The sequence below is a fragment of the Lycium barbarum genome, chromosome 6 (assembly GCF_019175385.1).
Source record: "Lycium barbarum isolate Lr01 chromosome 6, ASM1917538v2, whole genome shotgun sequence".
Lineage (NCBI taxonomy): Eukaryota > Viridiplantae > Streptophyta > Magnoliopsida > Solanales > Solanaceae > Lycium > Lycium barbarum.
Genome location: NC_083342.1, coordinates 106243858 through 106260618, shown reverse-complemented (window position 1 = coordinate 106260618; position 16761 = coordinate 106243858). Strand labels below are relative to the sequence as shown.

At 30.6% G+C, this 16761-nt stretch overlaps 1 protein-coding gene across 1 annotated transcript; it reads left to right on the top strand.

Annotated features, from left to right (window-relative positions):
• Positions 1-12634: 12634 nt before the first annotated feature.
• On the top strand, positions 12635-16382 carry LOC132645250 (probable serine/threonine-protein kinase WNK9). Its single transcript, XM_060362132.1, has 7 exons — positions 12635-13099; positions 13229-13266; positions 13498-13725; positions 13853-14073; positions 14180-14337; positions 14420-14879; positions 14953-16382. The coding sequence occupies exons 1-7, from the start codon at positions 13025-13027 to the stop codon at positions 16020-16022; spliced, it is 2250 nt and encodes a 749-aa protein (XP_060218115.1). The 5' UTR covers positions 12635-13024; the 3' UTR covers positions 16023-16382.
• The last annotated feature ends 379 nt before the right edge of the window (positions 16383-16761 follow it).

The window sequence follows — 16761 nt, the reverse complement described above, 5'->3', positions numbered from 1 at the left end:
CTCAAATTATAATTATACTTGTGTTCAATATCCTGTAGTGTTAAATGAAAACTGAGATTTTATTTTTTATGGAACAACGAAAGAAGTTGAGAATAAGGAGGAAGTAGAAAAGGTAAGAAAAAAACGCTGGAAAAAAATCTTGCAGAATAAGGAGGAAGTATGAAATTGTATAAAAGCAGTTATATTATGAACAACAAATAGATATTGGAGTTATTCACGTCTGAAGGGTTTCCTTATATATAGCAATTTGATTTACTATAAAACACTTAACCTGCCATGTAATGTTTAATGACATTTAGTTGCTTCTTGTATGTAAATATTATAATATTATTGTCTACTTATGTTTTTTTCCCCCCAAAAAAATTGTATTCATGTAGTAAATTTTCAAAAAAAAATAAAAAAAAAATCGGTTAAACCGAAAAGCCGAAAATCCAAAACCGAACACCGAATTTGCTATTTAAAAAAACCGGAACCGAACCGAAAACCGAAAAACCGAGTTCATTCGGTTCGGTTCGGTTTTTCGATTTTCGGTATTTATGCCCACCCCTAAATATATACGAGGGAGGAAAAAATAAACAAAAAGGACACCAACAGGCAAAGTCCCCGAAAATAGACTTGTATATTTACCAAAAATGTATGGAACAAGGCGTTTATCCGAAAAGCAAAGAAGGGAAAAAACACACGTTTCTTGAAAAAAAAAAAATCCTTTTTTTTAAAGGATATACCACAACCACAAATTATATGTGAAGTAATTTTTAATTCATTTTCCTCCCAACGCCACGTTTGATCGTTGCCACTGCAATAGATATTTATGAATGAAAATATTTAATTATTAAATTTATTAATAATGAACAGTGTATGAGAAAATAATATGATGAATGAAACTGAATTCTAATTTCTCTAACTATTTTCCTTACTGTTCTCCTTCTCCATTCTCTCTCTCCCTCTACTACTCCCCCCAACCCCACCCCACCCGCTTCTCCTCTCTTCATACTCATCTCCTTCCTCTTAGAGTCCATTTAGCTTAGCTTAAAAAAAGTGGCTTATAAGCTGATTTAACCAAAAAACAGCTTATAAGTCAAAAAAATAAGTTGGACTACCCCAACTTATTTTTTTTAACTTATTCTAAGCATTTTTTTAGCTTATAAACTGGTTTGCCAAACACCTAAAAAATCAAAAAACAGCTTATAAACTGTTTGACCACTTATAAAACAATCCAAACGGGCTCTTATATGTTTCTATCTCCACCCACGAATTACGATCATGACAAATGGCGTATCAGAGTCAATTTCTCTCCACTTTTTTGTTGTTATGCCCGACTTAACTTTCTTCCAAATCCCTAAGTCGTTATACACAACTCTTATTTTAGTAGGAATGGTCATAGCATGTGAAGAAATATTGTAATTCTTAATGTCAGATTAAGATGGTTTAAATGGTACTACATCATTTAAATTAACTAAAGTTATGACAGTTTTACTAAACGTGCATCACGTAGAGTAGCGGCCTTTGCAGCCGTAATAACTTCATTGTCATCTACGATAAACTTATAACGTCTCGTTACAATTTTATAGAACAAATTCTACCAATATAAGAGGCGTGCAACACGATGATTTTTTTCACCAAAATAGAAATTTAAGGGCTTTTAGTTCTTTTTCAATGTTATACACTTAAGGTATACATATTAGGATCCTTTCTTGACCTATAACTTTGAGGAATGATTTAGGCAAGCACACTCCTGTAGAGAAATTTAAAGAATCCAGCACAAGTCTTAACTGATCTGAGGTACGTTTTTACTATGCTTAGGAAAAGTTTAAGGAGTATAGGCCGATTCCTAAAAAGGTCAATTGTGTGTAATTAAAAATCTGGCTCAAACTCAGAGCACTTATACATTTTCACTACGTTATAACCCTCATGCTTAAATTTCATTTTAGATTAATAGAAACATAATTATGTCGGATTCAAGTTTAAGTTTGAAATATTATGAGATCGGTAACTAGCGTTTTAACTTCCAATATTGGGAAAATTGACACAATATAAGTTCTAATGGGTGGACAGCCCAATTTCAGTTAGATTATTGAAGAGATATTAGAACTTGTTCCGAATCATGAGGGATGAACACCGGGAAAACAAAGACTAAGGATTGAGTGATGACTTGAACTATAACGTTGTATTAATTCGTAAAATTTTATAGTAAATAATATTTTTTTTTCTAAATATTCTTCATATATACGGATATCATTTGGTATTGTCACTTTCATTTTTATATTATATATGTTAGTGCCCTTTTCAAACATGTTACACAAACAAGCTGGCCATCCCATGCTGTCTTAGTGCCATATTCAATCACACACAAATACATGTGGAATTGAAGTCTTCATTATCATCATTGTGCGTTTGTGCCCTAACAACCTCTATCATACATGTGATAGGTCCAATTTGTATGCTTTCTTGAACATTATTAATATTCATGTACAGTCCCTACCTAATAAATAAAACAAGATATAAGAATTCTATTGCTCTCATTTGTCTCCTCTTTTTTAGTAAAAGATCAACTCACCACACACATATTTATCAAAACATATAAATGAAAGTATACTTACCATTTCAATGTGGTTATCGATAACAATCTAGTATTATTTCTAATCATATAATCCATTTTTGTCAACAATATCTTGGACGAAACGTTTTCAGAAAAAAACTTAATATTGGTTCCTCGATAGATATTATAGACATTCAAATCTTTTTGGATTGAGTAGATACAGACTTGGGCAACCTTTTGAATTCAAGAAATTAAATGTGGTCCAAATAAATGTTAATACGAGTCAATAGTTGGATTAAATCTTTGATAAGTTAATTTTGTGGATTTAAGTGAAATACTAACATAATTTGTTTTGGTCAATTCATATAATTGGGAGACGTAGCATGTCCGTTTAAATGCCAATTCATCCTAATAGCCGAGAATCATGCCGTGACGAGGAGCACCAATTCAAATATTTCAAGTTATGTGGCGTGTCTAGTCAAATTAAACGCTAATCAAAATTTTCTAAGTGTTCAAATGACATGTTTCGACTAATAAAAATAAGGCTATGTGTCACATGCATTGGTCTAATGATCCTCAAGCGCGAGTCAAATTAAGTGTAGGAAGACAATATGATTACATTTACCTACCATCCATAGCTTGAAATAGACACCATTCATAAAGCCAAAGTACATCCTAAATTTCTAAGAGAAAACTCTAATGAAATATATATATCTTTCTAAAATTACTATTACATATAAGGGAGGATCTCAAAATTTTGTAGTCCTCACATAATTTTTTTTGTCCATTTTACCCCTAATAGAAGGTTTAATTACCTTGTAAGCTCTCACCTATTTTGGTAAATTTGAATAATTATGTGGGCTAATTAAATTCTAGGAGGGATGATGTGGAAGGGTGATAGTGACACCACAAAATATTATTAATTCAACCAAACTAAAAATTTATCCAAAAGTTTATTATCATTCTTTTATGTGGAAATGATTAAATTTGTTTCAATTTTTTTTCTATAAAATTTATTACGGACAAGTAAAAAAGTTATATACCTTAATACACGCTTAATTATCAATTTAAAATTATTTTTCATATATATCTAAAATTGTTTGGAAAAAGTAATTAAAGAAATATTGTAGCTCTCCAAATAATAATAATAATAATAATAATAATAATAATAATAATAATAATAATAATAATAATAATAATAATAATAATAATAATAATAATAATTGAAAACGAGAGTAATCATTTTCACATTTTTTTTGATATTGAAATGTTTTACAAAAGATGAGATAATCAATGTTTTATATAATTAAGGACAAATAGTTAGATAAACATGAAACACTAAAACTACATACACGTTTAAGAAATTATAACAGTTCATTAAGAAAAACAAACTACAATATTTTTAAAGAAAATGAAAGATTAAACTAAGAAAAACAAATAATTTCATTAACTTTCCAGTTCCTTTTTGTATGGTTTAATCTGAAGTAGCATCTAAAGTATTTCGTTGTATCAAGACTTTTAATTATTTAATTTTAAATGCTATCTTTATTTAGAAGTTAACTTCATTGATGTCATTATAAAACAATTTGTACCATTAAATATTTTTTTATATTACTTGAATATCGTAATTATTTTTTTCTTCCAAAAAATGGGTTAGCCAATATAAGTTTAATGAAAAAAATTAAGTTGAAATCTAACGTAAGGTAAAACTCAATTTGGATCAGTAAAGATTTCTCAAAAATTGTAGTAAGATAAAAGGGAGAAAAGCTTTGATGCATGCATTAATTTGTATGAAAATAAAAAGGAAGTCTAAATATATTCTAAAAAATGTTGTTTTTTAGCTCACAATTTTTTTATAATTAAATATCTTAGAAACATTGAAAAATTGTTAACCTACCTGTACAATTGATATGATGATACAAAAATAACACAAAAAGCAAGAGTAGGAAAAAAAAACATTAAAAAAATAAAAAAGAATTGCAAATGTAAATTTTAATGTAGCTTGGGCCCGGACTTAGCACGGGTCAAACGACACTAGTATTAAATATATGTGGGAAAGATAGTAAATTATGTCTTTTCACAAGTTATTTGTTTGAAATCTAAACCGGAATACATTCCAAGACACTAAAGAATGATACTAGTTAGAAATACATGTTTTCTTGTCTTAAGATTTCACGCATAGTATCATGTCAAAAGGTGTCGAGCAATTTTCTCTGATATATGATATATATATATATATAGTTACGCTGTCATACTCTAAAATCTCAAAACATTCAAGAAAATTAGATATTGATCAGTTACAAAAATTAGAAACCTTACGGTCAAGGAAGCATCAATAGATGTTTCACGTCGTACTTTATAAAAGTTTGGGAATAACCTTAGGTAAGATTTGCTAAACAAACGAGCATATCTCATTTTTTGGTAAACCAACTAATTAATGGTGGAAGTTAAACTAAATTATCCTTTATTTCCTTTTTCTTTTTTTAATGCTGATAGAGAACCCATTTTCTTGTACATGCCTTTTCTACCCGTTAATCCCCCATATAAAAACAATTTAACATGAACAGAACAGGCAAGTTTGGTGCTGTTCTTATCAGAAAAGCTGGATTCTCACTCTGCAGATAAAAATGTACGAAAAATCCAAACACAGTCAAAAAAGAAAACCCAGAAAAGACAATGCATATTAATTTTGATTTTGGCCATACTTTTTGTCAAAACTCATAAAGCATGCTTGGTGCCTTTTTATCTGTTTCTTTGTCAAGTTCACTAAAATAAATCTAGCCTCCAAAGATATTTTTATTTAGCAACTATTTAATTTCAAGAAATTTTGATTAGTAGGCTAGTACTATTTTATGACCGGAGAACCAAATCCAGAAGAAAAAAAAATGCTGTCATGTGATATGTGTCACACCATTAAGTAGGTTGTTTGGTATGTAGATGATTAATCACTATGTCTGATTTAAGTTTGACATATCATAAATCATAATTATGTGATTAATCATTTATGCAGGTATTATTTTTCTTGTTAATATTTATTAATCACAAATCATTTAACTATCATGTGAGAAAATCAAGTTTTAGTAATACCTGCATTTTATTCAATGAAGGTGATAAATATTAACAAGGAAAATAATAGATATATAATTTGCGTGAATTATGTGGCAAAATAACGGTAGACTTTCTTGAATTCTAGGAGAGGTTTAATTATTATATATCTAACCTTTTCTCCTTTTCCTTACTAGGCAACAACCATAACAACATAGAGTAATCTCACAAGTGGGGTCTGGGAGAATAGTATGTACGCAGATGATATTTCGATAAATACTTATCCACACCGGGTGTTTACACCAAACCAATGCAATTTACTATGGTTAAGCGATGTAATGAAGTGAATATATACATTAATTAATCATAGTTAAGTATTAGTTGTATATATTCAGACACATGACATACATCACCCGGTGTGTGTAAGTGTTTATCTAGTATTCCTATCTTGAGAAGGTAGGGAGATTATTTGCGATAACTTTTCCTAACTTGGCCTCTCTCATTAAAGAAAGAAATTAAGAAGAAGAAAAAAGGAAATGTTACTCAAATGACACAGTTTCAAATTTTTTTAAATTAATTGAAAAGCAACATGGAAATTAAAAACTACAACAATTATATATTATCGAACCATGATTGTAATTTTTAGATGATCTTCAAAATATTAAATCAGAATAATCAATTGCCGCATCAAAATTTTGAAAACAAGCCGCATAAATAAGGATAGACAAAAAGAGAAGATAAGTATATTACTTAGAATGACTAAATCAAACCCATTTAGGATCCACTTTTGTTTAAAGGGAATTGTTTGTAATTATGAAATACTACGTTTTAGGCATAAGTGATAAAAAGAAGAAGTTAACACTCAACTATCTATGGAGAAAGTATGTAATCTATAATTTACGATTCAAACTCATTTTGCATCCCATTAAACTAGCAAACAAGCAAGATGTCTCAGCTTACGCAGGAATAGTCAATCTTTCTCTTACATTATTAAAATAGTCATATTAAAATAATCAAAACACTTGGCTTACGCCGAAATTCAAGAAAATTTCAGAGTTTTGTTTTCAGCGAGGTGGCAAATTCTCCTTGAAGTTTTTAACCAAATCACAGCTCTTCCAATAATTTAACTATAGGTTGTAACTTCTATCGAGAATAGTGAAGTACAAGATTGATACTTTCTCAGTTCCATAATAAATTGTGTTTTTATCTATTTATTTTGTTCCGAAATAAGTGTTGTTCCATGTAATCAGGAAGACATTAATTTTGCTCTTCGAATATTAGTCTTATTTAAATAATTTTTTTTTTAATAAAAATACATCTCACTTTCTAGGACTCAGTAATTTTCTTAGGGAGTTTACCCAAATTAAAGACACCACTTATTATAAAAAGGGAGGAGTGAAATAATTATTTGGGATGGCTAATGATTTCAGAAGCGAGACATTTTATCTATCATCATTTATTAAGCGTAGCATAAGTTCGGAAACATGGGCGTAAGTACAATAAGAATTTGAATTTTATTGTTTTTAAAGTTAATAAAATATCATAGTAATAAATTAAAAAGGAAAAAGCATTTAATAATCTAAATAAATCAATAAAGTTAAAAAGAACCACTTTGTTTTTTTCTAAAACAAATTAACGAAAAAACTAATATGATGATAAATTAGTGTTTTAAAAGATTTTTTTGGGACTCGTCTACATGCTTAATTGCCCTAAGACGAGGCGCTTAGAAAACCCTTTGAGGCACACATGAAAGGCTTTTGTCTCTCGAGCCTTATGCTCCAAGCATCTGGCAGTGAGACTTATCAAGCATGCCTAACATTCAGTGCTCAAAGATCGTCCGATAACTTATAACATGGCGTCGTGTTTTTGGACTAGTGCCTCACCTGATACGGGGTAAAATAGCTCGCTTCAATTCACGCTTCGTCCTTTTAAACATTGATATACTCAATATACGATGAATTTATGTTTTTTAAATAAGAAAGTTGTTCTATTAAGTAGTTACTTTTAGATAACCAGTTATAAGATTACTTTAACTTAAGAAGAGAGTTGTTTACCATCTTCAATAGTTAGACAATCTCTTTTATATTATTAAGGATTATGGTGGGATGGATAAGATTCTTTTATTCTTAAGCAAAAATTTTGACTTCAAGCTTTGGAAATGAATTTTTCTTTTTTATGATTGGGAGGGCTTCTCCCTCTAATATGCCTTATGCAACACAATCTAGATTTGTGTTGTATCGGCCTGCTAAAGAATTAATAATGATGGATGAATAAGATTTTTTAAGGGAGTTTTGACTTCAAGCTTTGGTAATGATTTTTTTTTTTTTTTGATAGGGAGAACTTTTCTCTTTAATGGACCTTATGCAATAGAAATTCTAGATTAATCGGAATTCTAAAGCCAATTTCTAGATTAATCGGAATTCTAAAGCCAATAGTGAACAACGAGAGAGAAATAAGAAGAAGAAAATATTCTCTCTTATAAGAAAGTGTGCGTACACACATAAACTGCCTTCTGTTATTCAGCAATCTCGTTTTTTATTTATTATTATTGCAGATTATGGTCCACATCTACTCTCTAAATCAGGGTTTTCTTTCCATTATAATGAATCAGCCATTTAAGACTCATCCTTTAGTGGGCCAAGAGCCTCTCATTTGCACCGTTCAAGGTGATAAGTCAAAAGTTAAGTTTAAAAGAAAAAAGGAGGAGAATTGAACAAATCATTAAATGGTTAAAGGGTTCACATCATTTTTAGTCATTTAGTTAATTTCTTACTTAATACACAAATTACATAATAATATCAAATATACATGTCGTATTGGCTAAAATCTATAAAAAGTAGATATTAGAGTTATTTTTAATTGATTTCTTACTTCATACACAAATTATAAATTAAATATACATGTAGTATTGGCTAAAATCTATAGAGTTATTTTTTATTGTGATTTGTTAGATTGTTACTCCCTTCTTACCAAAAATACTTTTTATATTTCATTTCTCAAGAATCAAACTACAATGAACTTTGATATAATTTTTCACCATATCGATATAAGAAGAATTACAGTTTATACTACTTTTTGTATAGTTTTAAAATATCTTAATTTTAATTCTAAATATTAGATTATAATCTAACAATTTAATTTAAAAAATTAATTAAATTAACTTTCCAGAAGTGAAACGTGATAATTATTTTGGAATGGAAGAACATGCAATAAAAGAATCCCGAATTGAATGAGTTACCAAAAGAAGCATAGAAAATTTAGGGAAAGTGGAGTTATAGGGGCAAAAATTGGTAATGTAGAAAAAGTAGAGAGGAAGTGCAAAGAACCGTACCAAATTCCGTACCCAAAAACCAAGCGAAAGGTGCTACGTTGGCACGTTAGCTTTGTTTGTCACGGCTCTTTTTATTTTATTTTATATTATAAATATAAAACAAGTCATATCATATATTCAGCATTTAGCCAAATGCGACTACGCTACGTTAATTAATAAAGGCCATGCCAATGCAAATGTCCATTCTGCAACGTCCTCCCCTTTGGTCCACTCTCTTGACCTCACACGCTCGCCACTTTCTATTTTCTGTGGGTCGTTTCCTTTTCATTATTCTTATCATGGTCTCTTTTCTTTTTCTACTTTTTTGTTCTTTGTTTTTATTTTTTGTTTTTAGTTCTATTTACCAAAAAAAATAAAAAATCTCGACTATAGTTTTAGGAGAGTAGTTTTATTAATCTTGAGCTAATTTTATATATTTTTCGTATAAACATTTAATATTCAAATTTACACCAATTAATTCAGATTTATAAGGTATGATCAGAAAAACTTATTTTTGCATTCACGTAATTAAAAAATGATCATTGTCGTGGAGTTTTATATTGGAAGTGAAACTCCATGACATACTTGTGAAATTTGAGACTACGTGACGACTGTTATTTTTTAATTACATGGGCAAAAAGTGACCAGTGGACGCTATTTTTAATTAAGATTCATGTCATCTAGGGTCCATAAAAGGGGAAACTCTCACTATCAAGAGTTTCTCAATTCTCGGTGCTCGAAACAGAGACCTCTAATTAAGAGCAAAGAGATCTTATCCATCTCACCACATCCCTCGATAGTGATTTTATATCATCCGTTTTAGCTCGATTGTTAACAAATGTTTTCAATGTTTCATTTTATATGAATTTTTTATTTGACAAAGTTTGAAAGAAATTATTTTTGATGCTAGATGTATATAATAATGCAAAATTGTATTAAATATGTCATGTTATTGTTGTTCCTGTAATAGACTATATCTTTAACGGTAAATTAGAATGTTAAAATTTAAAGTCTTAGATATAAAATGGTGTTAATCTTTACGGAATGGAATAAATTGAGTATTGCTTTATATACACATACTTACATATCTATAGTATGTTTGAAATTTTTTGGCCTGATAGATTTTTCTTTTTTTGGGTCAAAGAACAAAGTACATAAATGGAGAAAACTAAGCACAACAATAGTAAGCAAAACGGACAATGTCAATTTAGATGCATCACAATAGACTGTTTAACATCATCGAATAATTATGTTGGTAAAATCATCGACAACAAATATCATATTATAATTTACAAATAATCTTTAACAAAGGTTAATACATTACTTAAAAATGTTGTTTTAGAAATTTCACACTCTATGGTTTCACATATAGGGCCCTCTATCTTACAAGCAAATATATGTTCCATCAAAATTAGTTAATTGGAAATTTCATGAGAGAAAATAGAAGGGACTGATTACTTTTAGAGTCTGTTTGGAAAGCCACCCGGTAATTGAAATTGGTGTAATTACTAGGGTAGTAATTACATAGTATTGTAGTTATAACGATCTGTTTGTTTATCATCACGTAATTACAGTGTAATTACAAGCGTGCTGTTTGGTTGCACAAGTTTAATTACACAGTTAGCTTAATTTTAAAATAAAATTTAATTATAAAAAAAATTAAAATTAATATTTGAAAAATATGTTCCTTTATAAATGATATTAAATTATGTATTTAACAACACATTATTTCTTGAAAATATATTAATTAATAATCATATATTCATAACTAATATTGTAAAAGATAATTGATATATATTTTTTTCAAATTAATAATATGTTAGTTTTAATTAATTATAAAAATTTAAAGTAGCCTTTTTGTGAGAGCATCATGGATTGGATGTTTGACCAAAAGAATTAATTTTTTTAAATATAATCCCATAACATTATTCAAATGTTTGACAAGAAAAAAATTTATCAATCGTAAGTGAAAAATAAACAACATGTGATGTGAAATAACAAGTCAATAGTACTAAAGCAAATAAATTAAAATAAAAAATATAACCTAAATTCAAAATCCAAAAAAAGAAGAAGTTTAAGATAATATTCTTATGTCAAATTCCAACATTACATAATTAAGCTCCAACTTAACTTAGTAAAAGAAAGGGAGAAAATATAAATCTATAATCTCATTCACAACGAAATTTTACTTTAAGAACATCACTTATTATATATCAAGCTTGTTAATGACACATTCTTTCTAATACTAAGAGGCGTAATTTTAAAAATCAGAAAAACAATACAGTTATGTTATGCTAAATGAATAAAACAAAAAAATAAAAAAATACGAGCAATTACATGGAATCACAATCACCAAATCAATTGCGTCGGGTTTTAAAATTTATACACCAAACCAAACCAATAAAAATTCAGGTTTTTCAACCTCGGGTTTTCTCGGGTTTTTCAGTTTTTTTTTTTTTTCGGAATAGTCTTGATACAAAACATATACACTTTTACTTCAAATATTTCTTTAGTCCTAGTAAGATACAACTATATAATTAAGGTGTTTCTTAAGAAAATAACACAAAATGTGAGAAGAGTGATGACATTGTATTAAAATATTCAACAATATATAATAAAATCGGTTAAAATAAATATTGCTAATTAATAAGCCATAAAGAAAATGACCATAATCTAAAAATATTAAGTTATGCTAAAATAAGTACGGCTAACAAGTATTAGTTACACGACAAAGAAAAAAACTTAAGTTATGTATTTTCACTCTCTAAACCAATTATGCAAAACTAACGAATAAATATCCAACATTATTGTCATTCTTAGCGGTAAATTGAGTTTCTTTTGTTAGCATTCGTGTTGAATTGGTTTTAGTTTGGACTTTATTTGAGTTACTAACATCCATAGAATATAAAACTTATTGACATTCAAAATTCTAAGTTCAAGCTTGAATAATATGATAATAGATAAAAAATTACGAAAAAATTTAAGAAATATTTATAAATTACATTACAAATAAATATTTTTATGTATAAAATATTTTAAAAATTGAATACATGTAATGTCGGGTTGGTTTGGTTCGGTTTGACTTTTTTTAGCTAAAACTAAACCAATTATGATCTGTTTTTTTTTTAACATCAAACCAAGTCAAACCAAATCACTAGTTAAATTTTTCTCAATTTGATTCGATTTATCAGATTACTTTGTACAACCCCTGGCACATAGCATTCAATTGTTAGATTCTTCAGTCTTAATTTTAATTAAAATAAACTAATTGAAACTAATGTCTCTAGTAAATTCATTCATATGACATGACATTTGAGAAATGGCAGGCACTTAAATTTTTGGTTCGGTTTAATTTTTTTTAGCTAAAATTAAATTAATTATGATCTATTTTTTTTAACATCAAATCAAGTCAAATCAAATTACTAGTCAAATTTTTTCTCAATTTAATTTGATTTATCAATTTAGTGCAATTTATCGAATTACTTTGTACAACCCTGACACATAGCATTCAATTGTTAGATTCTTCGGCCTTAATCTTAATTAAAATAAACTAATTGAAACTAATGTCTCTAGTAAATTCATTTGACATGACATTTGAGAAATGGCAGGCACTTAAATCTTAATCAAATCTTTGACGACGTGACCTCCTTTTTTTACCATATTGCCCTTTTCTTGTCCTTTTGTCTTCTCTTTTTTAAGCTGGCTTGCTTTTTGATACAGTTCATTGATTTCTCTATTGATAAAATAAAATAACAAGCAAGAGATACAAGACTCATTTTGATTTCCCTACCTTACCCTATCTCCACCCCGTCCACCCCGTCCACCCCACCCAACCTCATTTTTTTTTCTCTTAGTTTTCTGTAGACTCACGTTTATTGTGGATACCCTTCAAGAAGTGTTGTTTGGGTTTGTGAAACCTTCAATAAACTCAGTTTCCCATATTTTTCTCATATCATAAATCTCTCTTTCAAGAAAAAGTTCCCAAAACAAATAAAGAGTTGCAGTTGCAAACACAGATAATATTTTTCATCTGTTTCTTGTTTCCACTGACCTCTTTCTTGGTGAATGTTTCACAAAAAAAAAAAAGACACAATCTTTGGAAGCTAAATAAGATAAATTTTTGTCAAAGCATGAATGGTCTTACACATACAGAACCAGAGTTTTCTGAATTTGTTGAAGTTGATCCAACTGGTAGATATGGCAGAGTATGTTCTCTTTCTTTTTATGTGTCTTTGTCTTAATAACCAAAAAGAACAATACCAACTGTCAGTTTTTTCACTCTATTAAAGTATTGAGCTTGATGTTTTGTTCTTTTCCCGTTTTTTTGGATGCAGTACAATGAAATTCTTGGAAAAGGAGCTTCAAAGACTGTGTATGAATCAAAACTCATCTCTTTTTTACCTTGTAAAAATTGGGTATTTATTAGATCTACTAGACACCCATTTTGGTATTTGGTATAAATGTTGCATCTTTACTGTGCGTTAATAGAAATGGGGTGTTTAAAGATTTGGGTTTTTTCTTCTTCAATTTTTTGGATAAAGGATGAATTTTTTTTACGTGGATCATTCTGATTTGATTGGTTTGTGTCTGATGATTTATGCAGTTATAGAGCATTTGATGAATATGAAGGGATTGAAGTTGCTTGGAACCAAGTGAAGCTTTATGATTTCTTACAAAGTCCTGAAGATCTTGAAAGGCTCTACTGTGAAATTCATTTGCTTAAGACTTTGAAGCACAAAAGTATCATGACTTTCTACACTTCTTGGGTGGATCCTGCTAATAGGAATATCAATTTTGTCACTGAAATGTTCACTTCTGGAACTCTTAGACAGTGAGTTCTTAATTTTCTGTTCATCTTCTTATTCACTTTATTGGCATTTGATTTTATGCTATTGCTAAATCTGGATCTCCTTCACCACCCTCAAATCATTGATTTTTTTGTTTATGGGGTTTGATAGGTATAGGCAGAAGCATAAAAGAGTCAATATTAGAGCAGTAAAGCGCTGGTGTAGACAGATCTTGAATGGACTTCTTTATCTTCATAGCCATGATCCCCCTGTTATCCATAGAGATCTTAAGTGTGATAACATATTTATCAATGGAAACCAAGGGGAAGTTAAACTTGGAGATCTTGGCCTTGCTGCTATTCTGCGAAAATCACACGCTGCTCATTGTGTTGGTATACTTCTTACACTGATTTTAGTCCCTTTAAACTTAGATGTTTGAAATGTATGATCAACTTGGGAACTGGTTTGCTCAAATGTTTATCGGTCTGTAATGATCAGGAACGCCTGAGTTCATGGCACCAGAAATATACGAGGAGGAATACAATGAATTAGTTGACATATATTCTTTTGGGATGTGCATATTAGAAATGGTTACTTTTGAGTACCCATATAGTGAGTGCACCCATCCTGCTCAGATCTACAAGAAAGTGATGTCTGTAAGTACTTATATCTTTTGTACCCCCCATTGTCCTTCCCTTCCTGTTGTGGTCATCCCAACTGATTTCATCAACTTTTTAGGGGAAAAAACCAGACGCCTTGTACCAAGTGAAGGATCCTGAGATACGTCAATTCGTTGAAAAATGCTTGGCCACCGTGTCTCTAAGGCTCTCAGCAAAAGAGCTTCTGGATGACCCTTTTCTCCAAATTGATGATAATGAATCAGATATAAGACCTACAGAGTCCAGGAGAGAACTAGATTATATGAACCCTCTGCTAAGGAAGCCTGGTCGTGGACTAGATTATGATAGAAAATCTTTTCGTAATGGCGCCTACAATGGATACTGCAACGATTATGGTTTTGATGATCCGAATGAATGGGCATCTGATCCAAATGAATATGAGCAAACTGGAATTGAACTTTTCGAGTATAACGATGATGAACACGACGAACATTCCCCAGATTTGGATATAACTATCAAAGGGAAGAGAAGAGACGATGGTAGCATCTTTTTAAGACTTAGAATTGCAGACAAAGAAGGTCAGCGCAATATTTTATTGTCTTGAACTTATTGTTTATGCTTATCATGAGCTGAAAATTCGTGTCTTTGCAGGCCGTATCAGGAATATATATTTCCCATTTGATGTTGAATATGATACAGCATTAACTGTTGCAACTGAAATGGTGTCCGAATTGGATATAACTGATCAGGATGTTACAAAAATAGCCGATATGATTGATGGTGAGATTTCCAAATTAGAACCCGACTGGAAGCCAGGGCCAGGAATAGAAGAAACCCCTCGCTTTGCAAATTCTGCTAGTTTCTGTCGCAACTGTTCGTCCAACAATTCCTCTATTGGTTCGTTCATGAATTTCCTGTCTAAAAATCCAGCTGCTCAGAATTTGCAGCTAGCGGAATGCAATGGATGTGCTGCTACACATGGTCGGTTTGAAGAGGTTACGTATCAATCTAACAGTCCTCGGCCTATTATTTCGACTTATTCTGATGAACCAACATCATCAAGCCATATTAATGGTGTCCATTACAATTTGTTCAAAATGAATGGTTTCCATCATACAGAGATTTGGGATCGGCATGAAAGCTTCGAATCCAGTTCGGTGGGATCCGAGGAGAGTCATTCCCTTGAAGAAGGTGAGAAATTGGATCACGACCATTCAACAGAAGGTCAGAAAGAGTCAGGTGCAAAAAGTTTAGTCAGATCTTTATCGAATCCCCATTCTTTAGGTGAAATTCCTGCATCTAATGAAATATCTGAGTATGAGCACTTGATTGAGCAGGAAATGAGATGGCTCAAAGCGAACTACCAGATAAAATTAAGGGAGCTAAAAGATCAACACTTGGGACTTCCACCAAAAGCTTCAAAGCCTCCTACAGGTTCCTCTAAGAGGAAAAAGAAGACGACAAAGAATAGGACTTCATGTCTTGAAACTCTACTAAAATCTTCTGATTGTGGTAAGACCATTAGTTCAGAATCAAATGGACTTGTCAATAATAGCTGCCCCATTTCGGTATCCCAAAGGGCCCGAAAATGTGAGGCGATCAAAGGTTCCCCGAACGTCAGGGACATGGTTAGTACTGCGAAGAGTTTCTTCACCAGAACATTGCTTCCAAATTCACTTCACAGAACAACATCCTTACCAGTTGATGCTGTTGATATATAGCTCTTACAAGAAACTCCATTTTCTTGTTTTCACAAGCACTTCATACAATAGTAGAGGCTGTAAAATTGTCTTGTTATCTATGAGGTTAGTTTATGAGGCATCCCATTGCACCCCTTTTCTCTTTCCCTTGTTAAATTTCCCCACCCCACCCCCTCCCTTTTCCACTTTTGGGGTTTTCCTATATAATATTCTTGAATAGAAAAATTATGAATGATAGTGAGCTGTGACAGGCAAATTATGAGTGTAATTATTGAGGCTTTAGAGGGTTTCTCCAAGTGAGATATCCATCCTTTCTTAGATCTGTACATGACTTGGTTCAAATTCTTGAGTTGTATGTACACTAATAGCATTATCCTTTTACCTTAAAATTGCCAAATAAGTGCAATCTATTTGTCTTTTCCTTATTGGTGCCTTTATTTTAAGTTGAAAGGGTCACTTGAAGTGCATTATTTTCTGCAAGAGCTGACTATTTTTTAGTATGTCAGTTATTTGCTGGCCAATGAGAGCTTTTATTGAGAATTCTTATGTTTGCCTATTGCATCCTCAACTTTGATATCCCGTGTCAATGATAGAAGGTTGGTTTTAAAATGTGAAATTATTGCTCTATGTCCCACCCTCATCATGCCTCATCTAACTAAAATCTACTCACAATCTGGCCTTTTCTATACATGGTCCAGAAGGGATAACTTCAATAAATTGTGCCACTGCGTTTGGCTGACCCTGGAAAAGAATTTTTTTA